This window comes from Monodelphis domestica, chromosome 1, assembly GCF_027887165.1.
Source record: "Monodelphis domestica isolate mMonDom1 chromosome 1, mMonDom1.pri, whole genome shotgun sequence".
Classification (NCBI taxonomy): Eukaryota; Metazoa; Chordata; class Mammalia; order Didelphimorphia; family Didelphidae; genus Monodelphis; species Monodelphis domestica.
In genome coordinates, this window is record NC_077227.1 from 671,892,846 (window position 1) to 671,915,712 (window position 22,867).

General features: G+C 35.8%; 1 protein-coding gene across 3 annotated transcripts in view; it reads left to right on the top strand.

Annotated features, from left to right (window-relative positions):
* DHX57 (DExH-box helicase 57) overlaps positions 1-22,867 on the top strand; it is a 72,121-nt gene that overhangs the window by 34,692 nt on the left and 14,562 nt on the right. The window contains exons 8-15 of one of the 3 annotated variants that reach the window (XM_007477011.2): positions 408-603; positions 1,579-1,713; positions 2,053-2,177; positions 4,651-4,784; positions 9,849-9,903; positions 11,498-11,697; positions 14,871-14,987; positions 20,784-20,880. In XM_007477011.2, coding sequence (XP_007477073.1) covers positions 408-603; positions 1,579-1,713; positions 2,053-2,177; positions 4,651-4,784; positions 9,849-9,903; positions 11,498-11,697; positions 14,871-14,987; positions 20,784-20,880 — 1,059 coding nt within the window. The remainder of the gene's footprint in view (positions 1-407; positions 604-1,578; positions 1,714-2,052; positions 2,178-4,650; positions 4,785-9,848; positions 9,904-11,497; positions 11,698-14,870; positions 14,988-20,783; positions 20,881-22,867) is intronic. The other 2 variants (XM_007477012.2, XM_001362649.3) reach the window with 2 other exon arrangements.

A 22,867-nucleotide genomic window follows, 5' to 3' on the forward strand; every position in this document is an offset into this window, starting at 1 on the left:
TGAGGATCAAATGAAATAACATTTTAAAGCATTTTACAAAGCTTGAAAGTAATGTAAAAATGGTAAATTATTGTTACTTTTATTGTCATTGTTGTTATTATCATGATAATCATCATCCCCATCTTACAGATGAAGAAATGGATTTATTTGGAGATTGACCTTTTCATCTGAGGTCTTCTAACTTAAAGATTCCTACTCCTTTGTTTAGCACCTATAAATTAGAAAGTGGAAAGACTTTTCTTTTAAGTGAGATGAAACTACACAGCTAATAGTATGACTGGTTTTACAAACCCCTTCCCATGAAAGATGATCACATTGATTTTCTAAAGAAAAATTAGGAAAAACTATAGAAATCAAGACTTTCTTACAAAAGTTTGCTTTGGGTGGGTGGGGTCTTTTTGATATAGGTGTGGGAAAACTACACAGATACCTCAGTTTATTCTTGATGATACTCTGAATGGACCTCCTGAGAAGGTAGCAAATATCATCTGTACCCAACCTCGACGGATCTCTGCTATTTCTGTAGCTGAACGTGTGGTTAAAGAGAGAGCAGAAAGGATTGGTCTTACTGTGGGATACCAGATCCGCTTAGAGAGTGTCAAGGTTTGTATAGTTTGTCTACTTATTGTTAATATATCAACCATTATTACTTTTAAAAGAATACTTTTGATCTAAAGAATTGCAGAAAATTTGGATGATGTATCTTCAGGTTAGAGGCAGTCAATGAGCATTCTCAGAACAGTGTGAAATGCTTCTAGAAAAACTGAAACAAGTCTTTAGGTATTTCTGTAAAGGTCTTTTAATCTTCATTGACAGAAATTACCAGTAGGCTATTGGGTTTTTAAAAATTTTTTTTGTTTTTTTTGTAGGGCTAATGATTTATTGACCTTATTAAACAAGAAGCAGTTGAATAATTATGGTTTGTATTTGCTGCCATAGTCACTTGACTATCTTATACCTTCTATTGTTTTAGACTTGACAGCTCCTAACAACAAAAGAGTGTTATATTTAGGTTTGAGTGAACAGAATAAGAGAATGCTAGGTTTAGAAGGGCACTTCAAGCTTAGACACCTCAGTATACAGGTAATATTATTTCACATTTCTTGGTGCTTTAAGGTTTGCAAAGTGTAATTTTTTTCCCTCATCACACTGTATTAAAATGTTCTTACTGCCGTTTCACTGGTAAGAAAACTAAGACCTACATATTCCCAAGACCCAGAGACCACATGACCAGTGTCACCTGGTTAGTTAGGACTAGAATCCAAGACTGTGCTTTTTCTATTTTGTGCCATGTTGTGTCTGTTATTCTGTTGTGTCCAGTGATGGTGAACCTTTTAGATACAGAGTGCTGGGCCATGAGACTGAGTGCAGTGCCTGCCCCGCCAGAGACCAAGTACCATGCCACACCCAGAGAATGAGTGCCGTGCCCTGCCCCCCTCTCACCTCACCCTGCACCATCTCCTTGCTCCAGTCAGGGGAGGGAGGAAACACTCCCTTTGGGCTGCTGGGCAGGGGGGTGGGTGACTTAGGTGTGTGGAGAGGGGAAGGGGAGTGGCCAGAATGCTCTCTCCCTTCCAGCTCCGCTCCCCTCCAGCTATGTGCCATGCTATGACCTCTGTTCCCCTCCAGCCTAACTCTTCTCCAAGCCCACCACAGGAATCACCTTCACCAGACTCAGCTGGCTGCCATCCCTGCCTCCCTCTCATGCAGCATGTGAGCCCCTTCCCCCTCCCCGCTCAGCACTTTACCCCAGAGGGGTGGGGGAAGTGAGGAATGTCCTCAGGCACATGGAGAGAGGGAGGGGAACAGCTCCACCCCAAGTCCCTTCAACTTCCTAGTAATGAACTCTGGCGGGTGATGGCAGGCATGCCCACAGAGAGGGCCATGTGGGCCTTTTGTGGCACCCATGCCATAGGTTCGCTACCATGGTATTAGTCTGTATTGCTGCCTATTCTGAACTGTGGGATACCTAAGCTTGGGTCAAAGGGGTGGTGGGGGTGGTATGATGCTTTTTAGCTGACTGAATATGTCTTTCTTCTGTGTACATTTAAGTCTTCAGCGACCAGATTGTTATACTGCACTGCAGGAGTGCTGCTAAGAAAGCTGGAAGGAGATGCAACTCTCCAGGGAGTCACTCATGTCATTGTGGATGAAGTTCATGAGAGAACAGAAGAAGGGTGAGTTGCACAGCTGCATAAAATGCATCATTATGAATCCATTGGAATTGTTTTAATCAGAATTCCAAAGTCTTTCAAAGCAGATTATCTCTCCAATATTGTTGCTATTATATTAAATGTTCTCCTGGTTCTGCATACTTCATTTAACTTTGCCATCAGTTCATACAAATCTTCCCATGCTTTTCTGAAACCATGCCTTTTTCCATCACTTTCACAGTGTACCTTGGTTAGCCCTTTCCCATTTGCTGGGCATGCCCTCAGTTTCTAATTCTTTGTTTCCACAAAAAAGAACTACTATAAATATTTTTGTACATATGAGCCCTTCTTTTTCTTTGATCTTTTTGGTGGTATTAACCTAGGATCCATATCTTTGGGTCAAAGTATATACAGAGTTTTATAATTTGGGGGACATATTTCTAGCTTGCTTTCCAGAATAATCAGACCAGTCCACAGCTCTACCAACAGTGCATAAATGTACCAGTTTTTCCATAGCCCCTCTAGCATTTGTCATTTTCTTTTTTGTCGGTTTTGCCAGTCTGATAAGCATCAATATGGAACCTTAGAATGGCTTTAATTTGCATTCTCAAATTTTTAGTTATCTAGAGTATTTTTGCATATGACTTTTAATAGCTTGAATTTCTTCCTCTGAAAACTGCCTTCCATATCCTTTGACTACCAAGTAGAGAAGGAAGATCACTTAACTGAGTGGAGGAGAGAGATTTGAGGCAGGAACCAACCAGCAATAGTCTGAGCAAGAGATTTTATGTGCCTACCTTAGGATGCTGTCAGTGTCAGGACGAAAACTTGGTAGATGCAACAAATGTGAAGGCAAAATGGTAGGACCTGGAAGCATTAATCTTGGGGGCAAGGTGATTGAAGGGCCAGGGGGGAGCAAGGAATAGACTGACTGTCTAACTCACTGTGTCAGGATGAGGAAGGAGCAGCCTGAATCTCAGGTATGGACAACTGTATATCCAAAGATAACAGAATAGACTGGAGGGGAAGAGCCCCAGAATAGAAGGAGAGTTTGTTCAGAAAACAGTTGGGGCTCTAAGAGACAAAGAAGATGGGTCTGTAGAAAGACAGAGCAGAGGGAAAGGATCTTTGCATCAGCAAATAGCTATCCCACATCTAGGAATTAGGAAACATGAGGGTGGGAATCGACTAGCCATAGGTCCAGTGACCTGGGATATTATCCTCCAGTGTCATTACAATGAACAAGGGCAGGGCAGGGGCAGCTTCCACAGCTCCTTTTTCGAAATGGCAGAACTAGGAGTGGAGAAGAGAGCAGCCTCTGCCCATAGAGAGGCAGGGATGAGAGATGAGATATTCTGTATGAGGGCTGTAATACATCATTTTATTGAGAATACGGGTTATTGGTAGGTTGAAAAGAGCTTTAAACACCAAAAAAGAGATGTTGATAACCCATAGCCTCTTTCTTATTCGATCTAACACCATTGGAAGGTAGGCAATGCAATGGGGACATCATTCCTATTTCACAAATGAAGCAACAGAAATTCTGGAAGATTAAGGAACTTTCCCAGTAATGTGCTGAAGGTGGAGTTTAAATTCAGAATCCTTTTATTATACCACATGCTCTCAAAATCTAAATAAAGAAATTCTTCTCTGCTCTCCTAAAATAACATAATTGTAAAATATGTGTGAAAGGCGGTCTTGAAAAGTTAAATGGCCACAATATTGTGAAGAAGACAGACCTTAAAAAAGGGGGGGAAAATACAAATATACCAAAATGTGTACCATTAAGAAAAATCATCATCGGAGGCAGCGAGGTGTCTCAGTGGATTGAGAACCAGGCCAGAGATGAGAGGTCCTGGGTTCAAATCTAGACTCAGACACTTCCTAGCTGTGTGATCCTGGGCAAATCATTTAATCCCCATTACCTAGCCTTACTGCTCTTCTGCCTTGGAACCAATACATAGTACTGATTCTAAGGAGGAAGGTGAGGGCTAAAAAAAAAAAGAAGGGGAAAAAATCATCAAATCACCTTTGGGACCTGTTACTTATTTAGTCATTTGCAAATTTGCATTATAGGTTTTGAATTTCTAAAGGTTAAAGGGTTTGTTTGTTTTTTTAAACCTTACTTTCCATCTTAGAATCAATACCATGTATTTATTGGTTCTAAGGCAGAAGAGTGGTAAGGGCTAGGCAGTGGGGTTAAGTGACTTGTCCAGGGTCACACAGCTAGGAAGTGTCTGAGGCCAGATTTGAACCCAGAATTTCCTATCTCTGGGCCTGGCTCTCAATCCACTGAGACACCTAACTGCCCCTAGTTATAAAGTTCTGAAGAAAATAAAGGTGACAAACAGGAAAAAGAACATGAGATAATAAATACCTACTGTTATATCTCTATTATAAGGTAGTAGTCATGAATTAAAAAATGAGAGAAATTTGAATGGAACAAGTATTTAACATTGGGTTTGATTGCCATGTGGGCATCTTTTCTTTCCTTTAGTGATTTCTTGCTGCTAGTCTTGAAGAACCTGCTGTCTAAGAATCCAGATCTTCGTGTTGTTCTGATGAGTGCCACTGTAAATGCTGAGCTTTTCTCAGAATACTTTAATTCATGCCCAGTTATTAATATACCAGGTGAGAAAAAAAATGTATTATTAAATTTTGTTTTATTTTCCATGCCCACAGATATAAAAAATATTTTAAAAATTGTGCCTTAGTAAAGGACCAAATTAATAAATGCTTTTTTTTCCTGGGTAAGAAGTAATTAGATTAGCAACAAATCAAACTATAGGCATTTTTATGAAACTGACATTTTAATACTATTACACCTATTTTAGGAATATAAATTGTGACCATGATTTAAATTCTAAGTTAGTTAGAATTCTTGGCTTTCTTGTTATGTTTAATATGTGACCGAAAAAAGTTTTATTGGTAGCAGGCTTTTTGAAAGAAGTTATATGTTGTTCTATGTATTTTAATTATAATTTGCTTCAAATTCTGAATGTCTCTGGGTTTTAACTTCTCTGAAAACTATTTACAAAGGAATAGTCTGAAAGAACTGATTGGTAAATGGTAAATTGTTAATAGTAGGAGTAGCTATGTGGCTTCATGGATAAAGAGCTAGGCCTAGAGTCAGGAGGTTCTAGGTTCAGATTTGGCCTCTGAACACTTCCTATCAAAGTGACCCTGGCAAGTTATTTCACTTCAGTTGCTTAACCCTTCCTACTCTTCCACTTTGGAACCAATACTTAGTATTGATACTGGGACAGAAGACAAGGTTTTTTTTTTTTAATTTGTTAATAGTATTTTTCTGGTCAAAGCAGGTGTAGGTAATAGATTCAATGAAAAATAATATACTGTATACTTGATTCCAGCTACTATTGGCTGAGGATTTATAGATGTAGATGAAAGAAATTACTTGAGTCTACCAAGTTTAAAAAATGAGTGAGCTAGTGAAATTGTAATTGTCCTCATCTTATTAAGGCTGCTTTCCAGCCAATCGCCAGCTTCCTATCATCATTATTGAAAAACATTTTTAAAATGTAGTGATGTTCTGAAATTCAGTTGAAACTTTAATAACTTTAAAACTCTGTATTATTTGTTTTTTTTTTTTACTAAAAAAGTTAATAGTGAACACCAGTAAACCTTATTAAACTTGGTTAGTGATGATTTGCTCTTCAATTAATTTCAATGCAGAGGTGCTCTAACCCTTCTTCAGGGCCATCCCTTAAGTCCCCATCAATATCCTTTGTCCTTTGACTTCCATTTGCTTTTCCTTTTCAGTGCTGGTAGTTTATTGTCTTTCCTACTTCTTTCCATTTTCGCTTTGCATAATTTCAAAAAGTTCTTTCCTGATTTCATTGTTCATATTTTTCAGTTTTAAATTGTGTGACATTATTACACCATATTATTATAGCACAATTTAACTAACCATCCCCTTCTGTTGGACCATTGTTATTTCCAGTTTTGCAATTAAGTGAAATGCTGCTTTCCAAATCTTTGAACAGATAGCTTTTTTTATTTGTTGTTTGATGTCACCTTTAAATGACAGTCACCAAAATGGAATTATTGGGTCAAAGGATAGGACTATTCTTCTAACTTGTACTGACATACTTCCAAACTATTTTCAAAAAGATTCTGCAAATTTGCAATTTGATCAGCAATGAATTAACATTTCACTACCAATTATATGGAAACTTTTGATTCTTTAGTGGCTACCAATTTGTGAAAACCTTGCTGGCTCAGGAAATAATCCTCAATTGCTGTTAACCCACCTCCATCCAACCTTATAGTTGATAATTTCCTCTCCCTGACTGATTAGCTCAGTAGATGAGAGAGCTGTTATGCCAACTGACTTCATCCTATTTGGTTGACACACACTATACCCTTAGTTAGCATAGACCAGGTTTTTGTTGTTGTTGTTGTTGTTGTTTTTTGCAGTCTTTAGTGAAAAATTGTGGATAGACCAGTGTAAATTTATCACCACTATGGAAAATAAGTCAAGGTCCATGGTATTATTTGAGAAGGGTAGGAAGGAATAAGGGTTTAGGAATAAACTTATACTTAATTTAAAAGCTAATATCTATAACTAAGCTATATTGCTAAGCTAAACATTAACTTCCCAATATCCAAGTCTCACACCAGGAGTCCAATTCAAATAGGGCCAGGATCTTAAGTTGATAAATGTCTATATAGGTCCAGAGGTCTTGCAGATGCTGCCAGCAGCCAGGTCCAGAAAACCTCCTTCTTCTGTTGATCACAAGGAAAATCCTCTTCAAGCCTTAGGTCCTTCCAGGAGAGCAGACATTGAGATGAAACCATTGGGCATAAAATTTTCCCAGATCCCAAGGCTTAGGCTTCCATATGACCCTTAGTCACATGTTCCTGTCAGTCAATCTCTAAGGTTTGCATCTCTCAGTTTTTGTAAACCTTTCATCCTTTATCACAATGGTCATATTGAAGGCAGGTTAATAGCTTTACTTTTTAGGAAGAAAAAGGGCACAGGCCTGATTGCTAATTCTTGATAGTGGCATAGACTTGCATATCCAAATATTTAAGCAACAGCTTAATCATTTTAAGCAAAACTTACCTGGAAAAAAATTTCCATGCATAGTTAATGGAAAGGAAGGGATATTATTGGTCTTCTAGTCTCACTGCCAATTCTTAGTTTAAAAAAAAATGATGGGGGAGATTGAGACTCAGAGATGTTAAATAACTCATCCAACATTATATGTATGTCTTTTGATTCTTTGGAATCAAATGAGTGTTTATTATGGAAAAAAATGGTAGTAGAGTAATAGTCAAACTAGAATCTATTAAGTGCCTACTTTGTTCCAGGAACTGTAGTAGGCACTATAGGTCCAAAGAAAGGCAGAAATATGGCCACTTGCCTTCAAGGAGCTTCCATTTTAATAGGAAGAGAGATTGCACAGATCATTGTACTCTACATTACAAGATACATGTGTAGATGTGTGTATATAGTGTAAATGGAAACTAGTCTCAGACAGAAAGGGAAATAAAATGGGGAAACTGGAATGGGCCTCCAGAAGGTAGGATTAGAACTGATTCTTGAAATAAGCCAAGGTAAGCTCAGAGTGGGTAGAGGGAGGGACTGGATCTCCAAGGGCATGAAAGGAGTCAATGGAAAAAAGTCTGGAAATGTAGGGATGGGCTGGTTTGTAGAAGCCTTTAAATATCAGACAAAGGATTTTATGTTCGATTCAGGAGGATCCTGCTGGGGTTTTTGAGTTGGGGTGTGGGGAGCTGGGCAGGAGCAATAACATACTCAGCTTCTGCTTTACGAAAATCGCTTTGGCCTAGGACGGAATAGAAGATGATTCAGATTGAGAGAAAACTTAAGTCACAGAGAGAGATCCGTTAGAAGGCTATTTGGTATTCTAGGCAGGAGGCGGCAAGAGGGTGGTGGCTGTGAATGAAGGGAAGGGACATCTGGGAGATTCTGTGACGGTAGAAATGGCAAGGTTTGGATGTGTAGGTGAATGTCTGTGAGGAGCTGAAGTTCTAATTCTTGGTGACTGAGAAGAGGGATGTTGCTCTCAAAAGTAATAGGAAGGTTGGAAAGAAGAGGAGGGTTAAATGAGATGGGACTATGGGAAAAGGAGATGACGAGTTCTGTTGGGGACATGTTGAGTTGAGAAGGCATCCACTTCAAGAAGCAGAACTCTAGGGCTCAGAAGAAAGGCTAGTGTTAAGATTGAGGATCTGGAAGTCATCCACATAGAGATAATAATTGAACTCATGGGAACTGATGATGTCACCAAGCAAGATAGTACAGACAAAAAAGAACACAGCCTTGGGAATTGTCCAATTGAACATCAATGAAACATTGAAACAATGAAACAACCTATAGTTCTTTAAAAAAAATTTTAGTGAACAAAAATCAAGTTTCTCTTCTTCTGACTCGCACCCCTTACCACTGAAAAAAAGAATACAATTCTTATAACAAATATTTATAGTCAAAGCAAAATAAGTTCCCACATTGACCATATCTAAAAAATAGGTCTCATTCTGTACCCTGAGTGCATAACTTACCTCTGTGTCAGAAAGTGGGATAGCATGCTTTCATCATCCTTCCTCTGGAACAGTGGAATTGATTAGAGTTAACAGCTTTCAAAGTTGTTTGTTTTTATAGTAAAGTTGTTGTTGCAGGAATTGTTCTCCTGAGGATCTATAGCCATTATGTAAGGTGGGGTCTGGTGAGCATTATTTCTAAATATGTTTTTCCTTCCAGATAAATTACTAATGTCCATAGAGGTAGAAAAGGGATAGATTCAGTAATCATAATAATAATAACAACTTATATTTCCATGGCACTTTAAAGTTGGCCATGTAATTTGCAAGTATTAATGACAGCAAATATTCTAAAGTTTTTATTCTACAATTATTTTCATCAACCCCCTGTTGCCCAATGTTGATCTGCTTGTAAAATTCATGGTTTTTTTTTTACTTACCTTAAATTGAATGATAGTATACAATTAGTGTTAAATATTAGTCAGTTTGATTTTCTTTGCAATTATTTACATGTAAGTGAATTTTTACAACTTTTCTGTTACTTTCTTTATCCATCACATGCCTTTTTCTTCTTAGTGTTGTGCTCTGTTCTTGAAGTTTTACTTTTTTGCTTTGTGTATTTCATAAAGTTCTTCCCAGATTTCTTGATGCTTCTCATACTTGTTTGTCTTAGTTGTAGTAGAGTAGTCCATAACATTAATGTACTACAATCTAGTATACCATTCTTCTATCATTAGACATTTAGGCTGCTTCTAGTTTTTTGCAATTATAAATAATGCTGGTATAAAAATATTTGAGCAGATAGCTATCTTTATAAAATTCACCTTTCAGGGTATATTTCCAACAGTAATATTCTAGGGTCATGGGATTATTTCTGCAACTTTTACTTTTAATTTGGACTGGCCCTAGCAGTAAATGAGAGTAACTCTTTGTGTTCCACAATCCTGCCACTGTTGAGTTTCATTTCTTTTCATTATTTTTGCCAATTTGATAGATGTGGACTGGTACCTCAAAGTGGTTTTAGTTTGTATATCTTTGATTATTAATGAGATTAAACTTTTTCCCAAGGGGTACTGATTTAGCCTTTATACAGAAAAACTATGCACCATTCTAAGAGCTTACTTCAACCCAAGAGGCATTCTTTTCATATTTATTTTCTCTTTATAGGCCGGACATTTCCTGTTGATCAATTTTTTCTGGAAGATGCAATTGCTATGACTAAGTAAGAAATAAATATATTAAGGTTCGCTGAAAACCAGTGACAAAAACAGGTTTTATTCCCCTACCCCCCACTTCACAGGCCAGTATCTAGTGGCGTGCTAATACTTCATTCATTTGCAAACTTTGGTTAGTGTCTTCCCTTTCTAAATTCCAACATTTCCAATTACATATGCTCATTGATTTTAAGTAGTTTCATATTAGAATCTATAACATCTTCAGGCCAGTTCCAATTTCTCCTTAATGTCATGAATCTAATTCCATTTTGTACTTTTTCTTTACATCCTCTGGTTCTTTAGGCAAATCTGATATAAAAATCTAGATTCATCTAAAATTAAGTTAGGGTTTGAATTTTATAAAGTGAAGAATCTTTTTTAGAATCATAGTGAAGATTCTTGTAAATAGTGTCCCCAGTGCATTAAAAAATTATTTTACTTCAATGTAGCTTCTTGAATTTTAATTTATTATGGGACATATGGTATGCTAATACTTAATCATTCATTTTAGTATGTTTGTAAGGAAGGTAGAGTTTTTTTTATCACATCTTTGTTATAAGGAATCTGAAGCAACATCATTTAGTGGCTATCAAGCAAGCTACAGAGTCCAGAAGACCCATAGTATCACCTTTGACATATATTAGCCTTTTAGTGTTCCATTTAGCAATAAGAGTATTAATGGAAGAACAGCCATTGATCTGCATTGGTAGAAGGGGCTCTCTTTGGGGGCTTCCTCAATGAAATGAAAATTTCACCAATGAAATCAAAGATCTGGACCCAAAAGAGGAAGCAATGATAGCAACAACTGAAGTGGCTTATCCAGTAAATACTATTGAAATTCAGGCTCACAGGCAGGATTAGATCCTTAGTTTGAAATCCAACTGCTTAAAATAAATTTTTCAGATACTCACATGTTTGTGATTACAAAACAAATCAAAATGTAGTTCTTCATGTTCTTTTTAGAATTCTTCCAATTTGGACACGGTTGACTTTTGCAAATCCAGACTCAAAAGAATACTAATTGTTATTACCAGCATTATTTTCTACTCCTTAATTAATTACATACATCTCATCAAAGCATTTGACAAGAACAGCACTTAACAATTTTATCAGTTGAAATTTGGCAACATTACATTCATTAAAGGACCAATATCTTCAAGGGTTGGAGGTGGTACAATGGGATATCTTGGTTTAAACTAAAAACTAAGTTGTTACTATGTATGTGTAGCTTCTTACCCAGTTACCTTAGATGTGAACACAGTGATTCTAGTCATAAAGTTTGTGAGTTCTGGCCTTTACTAGATTGGCCTGTTCCATAGAGAGAGCCAAATTTCTGGTATGGCTCTTAACATACATAAAACTCTTCAGATTTGCTACAGGCTATGTAATTCAAATTTTAAAGGTAGCTGAGTAAACCTGTCCAACATACTTCTTAGCAGATTTGAGGGTGATCAACAGGATTTTGGAAGGGTTAGGGAAAGATCAGAGCTACAGTTGTTCCTGTTCCTGGGGAATCTGGTATTTTGAGGATGCTTGCACAGGCCAGAGTCCACTACACTTGGTATTGCATATGTCTATTTTCCATTTGTCTTTGTTCCTCAGGTATGTGATTGAAGATGGCAGCCCATATATGCGTTCCACAAAGCTAAGTTCAGAGGAAAGAAAAGCCAGACGCAACAGAACTGCATTTGAAGAAGTAGAAGAGGACCTGCGGCGCTCCCTACAATTCTCTGAGGATTTTGTCAGTGATTCAGTGCCAGATCAACAGCTCAATTTTAAGCAGCTCACAACCCGCTATCAAGGTAACATATTTTCCAGAGTGATCATGAACTTACTCTAAGACTCTATAGTTGCTTTCTCCTATTTTTTCCTCTAACAGTGATTTTGAACCAAAAATGATAAATGAGAATTCAGAGCATGTGAAGCAGAAATAAAGGAAGTTATTAAGGCCTATTTTTCCAGTTTTATGCCAACAAAACTGACAATTTAAATGAAATGGGCAAATATTTACAAAAATACAAAATGCTTAGATTAATAGATCAAGAAATAGGTAAATTAAATAACCCCATCTTAGGGAAAAGGAAAAAGTCAAAAATATCTTCAATGAACTCCTAAAGTTGGGGGGGGGAGAAGAAATCCCAGGCTCAGGTAAATTTACAAGTGAATTCTAGCAAACATTCAAAGAATAGTTAATTATGTTATTATATAAATGTTTGCAAAATAGGAAAAGAAGGGTACAAACCAAATTCTTTCTCTGATAGAATTATATTAAACCCTAAACGAAGAATAGATAAAACAGAAAGAAAATTGTAGACAAATAACCCTAAGTCATGATGCAAATTTTTAAATAAAATGTTAGCCAAGAAGCTACAGCAACATGTCAAAACAGATTATACACTGACCACATTGTATTTATACCAGCATTGAAAGTTGTTTCAATGTTAGAAAATCCATAAAAACCAGGCTTATTAATTTTTAAATAAGCAAAATCACATTATCTCAATAAAACAAAAAATCTTTAGACAAAATGTAATCCCCACTTTTGTTAGAAACACTCAAATATGTTTGAGTAAGTGGACTTCCCTTAATAGCTTCTATTTAAAACCAAGAGCCAGCACTTTTTATAATGGGAGGAAACTAGTAGTCTTTCTAATTAGATTAGGAGTAAAGCAAGTATGTTCATTATTACTATTCCTGTTTGATATAGTGTTAGAAATCTTAGTTGTAATTAAAAAACAAGAAAGAAATTGAGAGAATAAACATTGGCAATCAGAGAACAAAATTATTGCTTTTTTCAGATGTTGTAGTTTACTAATCGTTTTGAGTCAACTAAAAAATTAGTTGAAACAGCTTCAGTAAAGTAACAGAATATAAAAGAAATCTACACAAACAATAAGCCTTTCTATATATTACCATCAAAGCCTATCAAGAAGAGGTAGAGAAATTCCATTCAAATTAACTACTGAATAAAATATTTGGTAGTCTACCTACTAAGGCATACACAGGAACTATATAAATACACCTCTAGAATACTCTTTACAAAAGTAGACTGAATGGGGCAGCTGGGCAGCTCAGTGGATAGAAAGTCAGGACTGGAGACAGACAATCCTGGGTTCAAATTTGGCCTCAAACACCCTGGCTGTGTGACCCTAGGTAAGTCACTTAACCTCATTTGCCTAGCCCTTACTGCTCTTTTGCCTTCGAACTGATATTTGTATCATTTCTTAAGACAGATGGTAAGGGTTTTAAAAAAAAAGTAGACCTAGATAATTGGAGAAATATTAATTGCTTAGAGGTAAGTAGAACCAATATAATTAAAATGAGAATGAGAAAGGGAAGGAAGGAAGCCTAGATTTCAAATTATGTTACAAAGCAATAATTACTAAAATATTGGACACTTTGAAAAATAGAGATCAGTAAGTGGAATAGGTTAGGTATACAACATAACGGATACAAACCAGCATAGAAGCCTGATTGCTAATCCCAAAGTCCAAATATTATTATTAGAATATTATTATTAGAAAAAAAGAGAACTGCAGGGAAAACTGGAAATCTGGTAGAAATTGGGTTTGGACCAATACCTCAAAATATATACCAAGATAAGCTCCAAATGGATATATAATAGAAATAAAAGATCACATCACAAACTAATTAGAGGAGCCAAGAAGAAATTACCTTTCACAGTTCAACCCCTGCTGGGTTGATGAAAATGACAAATGTTGGAGGAGCCACAGGAAAACAAGCACATTCATGCATGGTTGGTAGAACTGTCAACTAGTCTTGTCCTGGAAAGCAATTTGGGACTGTGTCCAATACCAAAGCCATACCTTAAAGAGATCAAAGAAGAGAAAAACTTAGATGTTCAAAAATATTTATAGCACCTCTTTTTTGTTATGGCAAAGAACTGGAAATTAAGGAAGTACCCATCAATTAGGGAATAACTAGATAAATTATGATAGATAAACCTAATGGTATATATGCATAAGGAATGACGAATGAAAAAGTCTTAGAAAAACCTGGGAAGATTTGTGTGAATTGATGTAAAGTGAAATGAGCAGGACCAAGAGAATTTATACAATAGCAATACTGCAAAAACAAACAACACTGAAAAACTTAAGAACTCTGATCAGTGTTTACAATTAATTGTAATATCAGAGGACCCATGACAAAGAAGTGAAGGATGAACTGAAAATACAGGAGATACATATTTATAACATGCCCAATGTGGGCATTTGTTTTGCTTAGCTTTCTCAGTTTGGTGGGGTATGGGATTGAGAGAGATTAGGTAAAGAGTTCTACCTCCTCCCTAAAAATGAGAGACAAGAAAGAATCACACACAAGTAGAACAGGATTGAAGGTTCCAGGTCAACAAGCCTGTATTCATGCCCTGTACTCTGCTAACACATTGGAGATACAAATATAATCAGAAAGAAAGAACATTAAATTCATGCAGAATTTATTATATACTCTACAAGGTCTATGTAATAATGAAATTTAATAGCCCTCTCCTGTTTTACAAGTATGTAGAAATGCTCATTTATTTGGTGTTAAGTTCAGAATTTTAAGAATAAAATGAAAAAAATTAGATGAGCTAACATCCATTCCAGCTCAAAATAATCTGTGATTCTGTGATGGTCTTTATTTCTAGTAGAATAAATCTGTGTATCAGTAATGATTCCTTCTTCCAGGTAGATAGATAGATAATATACAAATGTAAAAAGGTATTAGGTTATACATATATAATTATAAAATTTACATATAACTAAACAAAATATTATATATTAAGCACATACTATATACACACATATATTTCATATGTATAGTAATTCATAGACCGAATCACATTGCTTATCAGCTTTGGAGCTTTAAACTGCTGTTTCCAACTGGGACACTTTCCCCTTAATGAAATAGGATTGAATGAAAGACACTGAATTACTGATACGTGTTATTCTGATGATCTTTATTCATTTCTCAGGGTTTAGTAAATCTGTAATCAAAACAATGTCACTCATGGATCTAGACAAAATTAACCTTGAATTAATAGAAGCCTTACTAGACTGGATTATGGATGGAAAGCACTCATACCCACCAGGTAACTTCACTTTTTGTATTTTTTACCTGCATATGCACACATGCGCACGCGCACACACACACACATACACACAGAATGGCAAAAGAAGGAATGAAGTTGTTGTATAATGAGAAATAGTTGTAAAATGAATGAATAAAATTAAGTGACCCCCAAACATCACTTTATCCAATAAGTTTAGTATCTTCTTCCAGTAAAATGGTTAATATGAACTAAATTAGCTAACTTGGGTTTTAGTTATTCCTTCTGCCCATATCTGTGCTCTATAGTTCATAAATACCTCTCTGCTTTTCCCATGACCTGTATCTAAGAGACATCAATATTACATTGAATGCCAGGTTCCAGAAAGAGCTGAACAAATCATAATAAAAGGTTAAATCCAGTGAAATATAATAACTGGGACCACTGTGTAATTGATGACAACAGTAACAGCAATAAATCTATGCTAAATATACCAAAAAAAAATGTTCAAAAGGAGTAACAGAAAGAAGCAGATTGCCTTGGTATCTACTGTTTTAATGATAACATGCATATTTTGTTCTAAGATTAACAAAGAAACAAATTTATGAATAAGAATACAATAATTTACAATATTTTTGAATTTTGTTTTATTTTTTCTTACTCTTGTTCACTTTAATATTTGAAAACTTATATTTGTCAATGGAAATTTTTTTTAATAATCCAAAATCCCATATTTGTTTTTAAAAATTAGCTATACAGTTACAGAATAAGGAAGATATAGCACCATATTAATGGGAAAAAGACTTTAATCTTTTGATAATAACAACATGAGTATAAGTTAGCAGTGTAACATAACTGCCAAACTCTGATGGCATTAATAAAATTATAGGACACAAGGTAAAAGAGATAATAGTGTCCATTGTACTGTGCATTTGTTAAATCCAAAGTATTAAATTCTCTGGACTACATTCCCCCCCCCCCCATTGTTGTGAAAGAGGAAGGTTGGTATTAGAGTTAGCAAAAATGGAATGTACAACTAAAATCTTTTTTTTTTCCATTTGAATTAGTTTATTTAGTCAATATAGAACATCATTCCTTGGTTGCAATAATCACATTATTTCCCTCCCTCCTCTCCACCCACCCTTCCCACAGCTGACGCGCAGTTTCATTGGGTATTACTTGTGTCCTTGATCAGAACCTATTTCCATGTTGTTGGTATTTGCACTAGGATGTTCATTTAGAGTCTACATCCCCAACCATATCCCCTCGACCCATGTATTCAAGCAGTTGTTTTTCTTCATTGTTTTTACTCCCACAGTTTTTCCTCTGAATGTGAATAGTGGTTTTTCTCATAGATTTCTCCAAGTTGTTCAGGATCATTGCATTGCCACTAATGGAGAAGTCCATTACTTTCGATTGTACCACAGTGTAGCAGTCTCTGTGTACAATGTTTTCCTGGTTCTGCTCCTCTCACTCTGCATCAATTCCTGGAGGTTGTTCCAGTTCACATGGAATTCCTCCACTTTATTATTCCTTTGAGCACAATAGTATTCCATCACCAACAGATATCACAAATCTTCTAGATCTAAGGTGATACCTCAGAGTTGTTTCGATTTGCATCTCTCTGATTATAAAAGATTTAGAACACTTTTTCATGTGCTTATTAATAGTTTTGATTTATTTAACTGAAAATTGCCTATTCATGTCCCTTGCCCATTTATCAATTGGAGAATAGCTTGATTTTTTTGTACAATTGGTTTAGCTCTTATAAATTTGAGTAATTAGACCTTTGTCAGAGGTTTTTGTAATGAAGATTGTTTCCCAATTTGCTGCTTCCTTTCTAATTTTGGATGCATTAGTTTTGTTTATATTAAATTAAAAAGTTTTTATACAATCAAAATTATTGGTTTTACATTTTGTGATTTTTTTTCTAGCTCTTGTTTGTTTTAAAGTCTTTCCTTTCCCAAAGATCTGACAAGTATATTATTCTATGTTTGCCTAATTTGCTTGTAGTTTCCTTCTTTATATTCAGATCTTTCACCCATTCTGAGTTTATCTTGCTGTAGGGTGTGAGATGTTAATCCAAACCTAATCTCTCCCATACTGTCTTCCAATTTTCCTAGCAGTTTTTATCAAATAGTGGGTTTTGGTCCCCAAAACTGGGATCTTTGGGCTTATCATAGACTGTCTTCCTGAGGTCATTTACCCCGTCTATTCTACTGATCCTCCTTTCTGTCTCTTAGCCAGTACCAAATTGTTTTGATGACCACTGCTTTATAGTATAGTTTGAGATCTGGGACTGCAAGTCCTCCTTCCTTTGCATTTTTTCTCATGATTTCCCTGGATATCCTTGATCTTTTGTTCTTCCAAATGAACTTTGTTATGGTTTTTTCTAATTCAGTAAAAAAGTTTTTTGGTAGTTCACTGGGTATGGCACTAAATAAGTAAATTAATTTGGGCAAGATTGTAATTTTTATTATGTTAGCTCGTCCTACCCATGAGTAATCAGTGTTTTTCCAATTGTTTAGATCTAGTTTTAATTGTGTGGAGAGTGTTTTGTAGTTGTGTTCATATAGTTCCTGTGCTTGTCTTGGCAGATAGATTCCTAAGTATTTTATATTGTCTCGGGTGATTTTAAATGGAATTTCTCTTTCTAATTCTTGCTGCTAAAATAGGTTAGAGATATATAAAAATGCTGATGACTTGTGTGGGTTTATATTGTATCCTGCAAGTTTTGCCAAAGTTGTTGATTATTTAATCTAGCTTTTTGGTTGATTCTCTAGGATTCTTTAAGTAGACCAGTGATACCTTGGTCTCCTCATTGCCAATTTTAATACCTTCAATTTCTTTTTCTTCTCTAATTGCTACTGCTAGTGTTTCTAGTACAATGTTAAATAATAGAGGTGATGATGGGCATCCTTGTTTCACTCCTGATCTTATGGGGAAGGCTTCTAGTTTATCCCCATTGCAGATAATGTTGGCTGATGGTTTTAGATATATACTGTTTATTATTGTTAGGAAAGGTCCTTCTATTCCTATACTTTCCAGTGTTTTCAATAGGAATGGGTGTTGTATTTTATCAAAGGCTTTTTCTGCATCTGTGGAAATAATCATGTGATTTTTGTTGGTTTGCTTGTTAATATGGTCAATTATGTGGATGGTTTTCCTAATATTGAACCATCCTTGCATTCCTGGTATGGATCCTACCTGGTCATAGTGAATTGAATAACCCTTGTGATGACTTGCTGGAGTATTTTGCTAATATTCTATTTAATATTTTTGCATCTATATTCATTAAGGAGATTGGTCTATAGTTTTCTTTCTCTGTTTTGACCTGCCTGACTTTGAGATCAGTACCATATTTGTGTTGTAAAATGAATTTGGTAGAACTCCTTCTTTGCTTATTCTGTCAAATAGTTTGTATAATATTGGGATTAGTTGTTCTTTGAATGTTTGATAGAATTCATTTGTGAATCTGTCTGGACCTGGGAATTTTTTCTTAAGGAGTTCTTTGATGACTTATTCAATTTCTTTTTCTGATATGGGGTTGTTTAGGTAATCTATTTCTTCCTCTATTAGTCTAGGCAATTTATATTTTTGTAAGTATTCATCCATATCACCTACGTTGCCATATTTGTTGCCATATAATTGGGCATAATAGTTTTTAATGATTGCCTTAATTTCCTCTTCATTAAAGGTGAGGTTTCCCTTTTCATCTTGGATACTGTCAATTTGGTTTTCTTCTTTCCTTTTTTTAATTAGACCGACCAGTACTTTGTCTATTTTATTTGTTTTTTTCAAAGTACCAGCTTCTAGTCTTATTTATTAAATCAATAATTCTTTGACATTCAATTTTATTAATTTCTCCTTTGATTTTTAGGATCTCTAATTTAGTCTTCATCTGAGGATTTTTAATTTGTTCACTTTCTAGTTTTTCAATTTGCATGCCCAATTCATTGACCTCTTCCCTTCTTAATTTGTTAATATATGAACTCAAGGATATAAATTTCCCCGAGTACTGCTTTGGCTGCATCCCATAGGTTTTGAAAGGATATCTCATCATTGTCATTTTCTTCAGTGAAATTATTAATTGTTTCTATGATTGGCTCTTTAACTGGTTTTGGAGAATCGTATTGTTTAATTTTCAGTTAATTTTTGATTTACCTTTCCATGTACCCTCAGTAATTATTATTTTCATTGCATTGTGATCTGAGAAGGTTGCATTTATTATTTCTGCTCTTTTGCACTTGCTTGCAATGTTTTTATGCCCTAATACATGGTCAATTTTTGGGAATGTACCATGTGCTACTGAAAAGAAGGTGTATTCCTTTTTGTCCCTATTTATTTTTCTCCACATATCTACTAACTCTCATTTTTCTAAGATTTCATTCACTTCTCTTACCTATTTCTTATTTATTTTTTGATTTATCTAGTTCTGATAGAGGAAGGTTTAGGTCTCCTACTAGTATAGTTTTTCTGTTTCATCCTTGAGCTCCACTAGTTTCTCCTTTAGAAATTTGGATGCTATGCCATTTGGTGCATACATGTTGAGTACTGATATTTCCTCATTGTCTATACTGCCTTTTATCAGGATGTAATTACCTTCCCTATCTCTTTTAACTAGATTTATTTTTACTTTGGCTTTGTCAGATATCATGATTGCGACTCCTACCTTCTTTTTATCAGTTAATGCCCAATAGATTTGACTCCATCCTCTTACTTTCACCCTATGCATATCTACCTTCCACATGTGTGTTTCTGTAGACAGCATATGGTAGGGTTTTGGATTCTAATCCACTCTGCTGTTCGCTTGTATTTTATGGATGAGTTCATTCCATTCACATTCAGAGTTATGATTACCAGCTGTTTACTTCACAGCATTTTGATTTCTATTCCTAGTCCTGCCTTTTCTTCTTTCATTATTTCCTTCTACACCAATGTTTGTTTTTAATCAGTCCCCCTAGATCCCACCCTTATTTTGCTTCCCTTTATACCCCCTCCCTTCTTATTCCTCCCCCCTTTATTTTCTTTGCAATCTTTTTAAAATTACCCCCCCACCCTCTCCCTCCCTTGTAGTGCTTCCCTCCCCACCAGTCCGTTTGTTACCCTTCTACTCCGCTATAGGACGCAAATCTATTCTCTGCCCCAATGGATTGGATTGTTCTTCCCTCTTTAGGTCAATTTCAATGCATGTAAAAGTTGAGTATTTCCTATCTCCGACCTCTTTACCCTTCCAGTGTATTGAAGTTCTCCCCCCTTCCGCCATGAGCTTCTTTGTGACATTTAAATTTACCCCCTTTTGTTTCTTTCAGTATTAACCTCTTTTTTTAGCTCTAGTTGTGTATATATCTATGTATATATATATATATATATATATATTTACATGTATATGTATTTATGCATACATATATCTATATACCTATTTATGTCTTGTCATTTCATCCTGTACAGTTTGTCACTATTCCCTTTAAGTGTAATTCTTCTAGCTGCCCAGTTGAAAATAACAATTTTTAAGAGTTACCAATGACCTCTTTTCTTATAGGGATACATATTTTAACTTATTGAATCTCTTTAAAAAAAAGTTTTTTTGTTTTGGTTTTCTTTTTTCCTTCTTTTTTAATTACCTTTTGATGATTCTCTTGAGTTCTGTGCTTGGACATCAAATTTTCTGTTCAGGTCTGGTCTTTTCTTTACAAATTCTTGGATACAAATTATAAGATGAACAAAGTGCTAATTGTGACAACTTGTTGCTTAAAACTGATAAATTCATAACATTTTAGCTATACAAATTGCTTTTAGCTCCTTCGTGTTTCATCAGAATAATTCTCATATATTTAGGTGCTGTATTAGTATTTTTACCAGGACTAGCAGAAATTAAAATGCTTTATGAACGGCTACAGTGTAATGCCACCTTCAACAACAGACGAGGAAACCGGTAAGTTCTTTGTTTTCCATCATAATGAGTCTTTTCTATCACTAGATAAAAATAATGAGAACGAGCACTAATTCTGGAGGTAGAGAATCTGAGTCCAAATCTGTCCCTCAGATGCTAATTACCTGTGTAACCCTGGATGTTTTCTAAATGAATGACTCATAGACACTTGAAGTTTTAGAAAGTTACATTAGCCCAAATACAATGTGAGGTGAGTAGTATAGGTTTTTGCATTCATTTTATAAATGATGAAATTGATGTTTAGAAAGATGAAGTGTTGGACAGCTAGGAAGCACCTAGATAGGACTCCCCTCAACCTTCCAGGTTAAGCCCGGTGTTCTTTTTCATACACTATTCTGCCTCCAATAAGATGTATACAAATATACATGCCTAAATAGTTAATAATACATTTATACCATTCTACTTTTAAGCACTCATTCATCCAGCAGTTAGTATGTCTGAAGAAAGCCGTTTCCTTGGCACTGGGAGTTTTAAAAAACCTGTATGTACTCCCTTTCTTTAAGTCTCTGTTAGTTATAGTGTTCATGAAAATACAAAAAATTACCCCATTCAAGATAACCATATACTTTTTCTATATGTCTGCTGAACTCATTTGAAAATCATTAAAGGATTTCCTATCATTGGTCATGTCATGGTCATGTTCTGCAAATGTTCCCATTTGAAATGATTCAGGATATATTGTAGTATTGAAAATAAATATTTTGCCAAAGGTGATATTTAGAAATTGGTTTGGAAATATAATATTAGTTAAAAAAGGATTGTCGTGATTGCCTTTTATAAACTAACCCTTAAGTCGTGAGGATGATAGTAGTTTTTAACAATTTAATTTTCATACAAATATAGTCTAAGAAAGAAATATGGAGGGAAAGAAATAGAAAAATATTTCTGAGCCTACCACCCTAATCTTACCAGCCCACAAGACTGTCTTCTGCCCCAGCCACCAATGCCAAATTGCAAGAAGACCCCCAGCCAAAGACCTCCAGAGAAGAGCCCCTCTCCTCTACAGTCTCATTTTTTATAGTTCTCTTTCTCTACATCACTCCCTTTCCCTGTGTGCTGGTCTATCGCATCTCAGGAGCCAATCAGTCTCTTGTTCAGAATGTTCTAGCCACTGCTAATGGGCTGGCTAATGGGCTGGCTCAGACATTCAGAAAGTTCATGACCCTGGGAGGAAGGGGTTCCTTTAAACAATATTGAATCAACCAGAAGTACTCCAAAGCCTCCCCTTAGAGCAGTGTGAGTGGCCAAACCATCCACAGGAAAAACAAAGTGAATGAAATAGAGTTGTGGCTACATTATTATATATAGCTAAAAGGGCATTTCAATTAAGTCGTTCTTCAGGGCATATTTCCACCCACTTCCCTGCTCAGGCTATCTCCTCCCCACCAATAACCTGGCTCTGCCTGGGTGCCTACAATCTGATAGGTTAGCTTTGTCTTTGTCTTCCTGGGCTATCAGGACTCACATCAGTGCCAGGCCCGTTCCACTCTGCATGTGGTCCACCCCCATCCCCCCTTCTAGTTCCCTATTTTCTTTTGTCTTCCTGCATTAGAATGTAAGCTACTTAAGGTCTTACTTACATGTATTTATATCTCTAGAACTTCTCATAGTGCTTGGCACATGGTAAGTGCTTAATAAACACTTTATAGTAACTTTGGATCTTAGTTTCTTCATCTCTCAAATGAAAGGGTTGGCCTAGAGACGTGTTGGCAAACCCATGGGTTCTCTTCCACCCCTCTACACTTGCCTGAGGATATTTCTCCTATCAGCCAACCCTCTGCCCAGCAGCCCAATGTGAGTGCATCCTCCCTCCCCTATCTGAGGTAAGAAGGAGGAGGCTCATAGGTGGTTTGAAGGTGTCATTTGGGCGCACAGTCTCTGAAAGGTTTGCCAGCACTGGCCTAGAGGGTCTTTGAGGCTCCCTCCAACTCAAAAACTATGATCCTATGTTAAATATATTATTAGAATC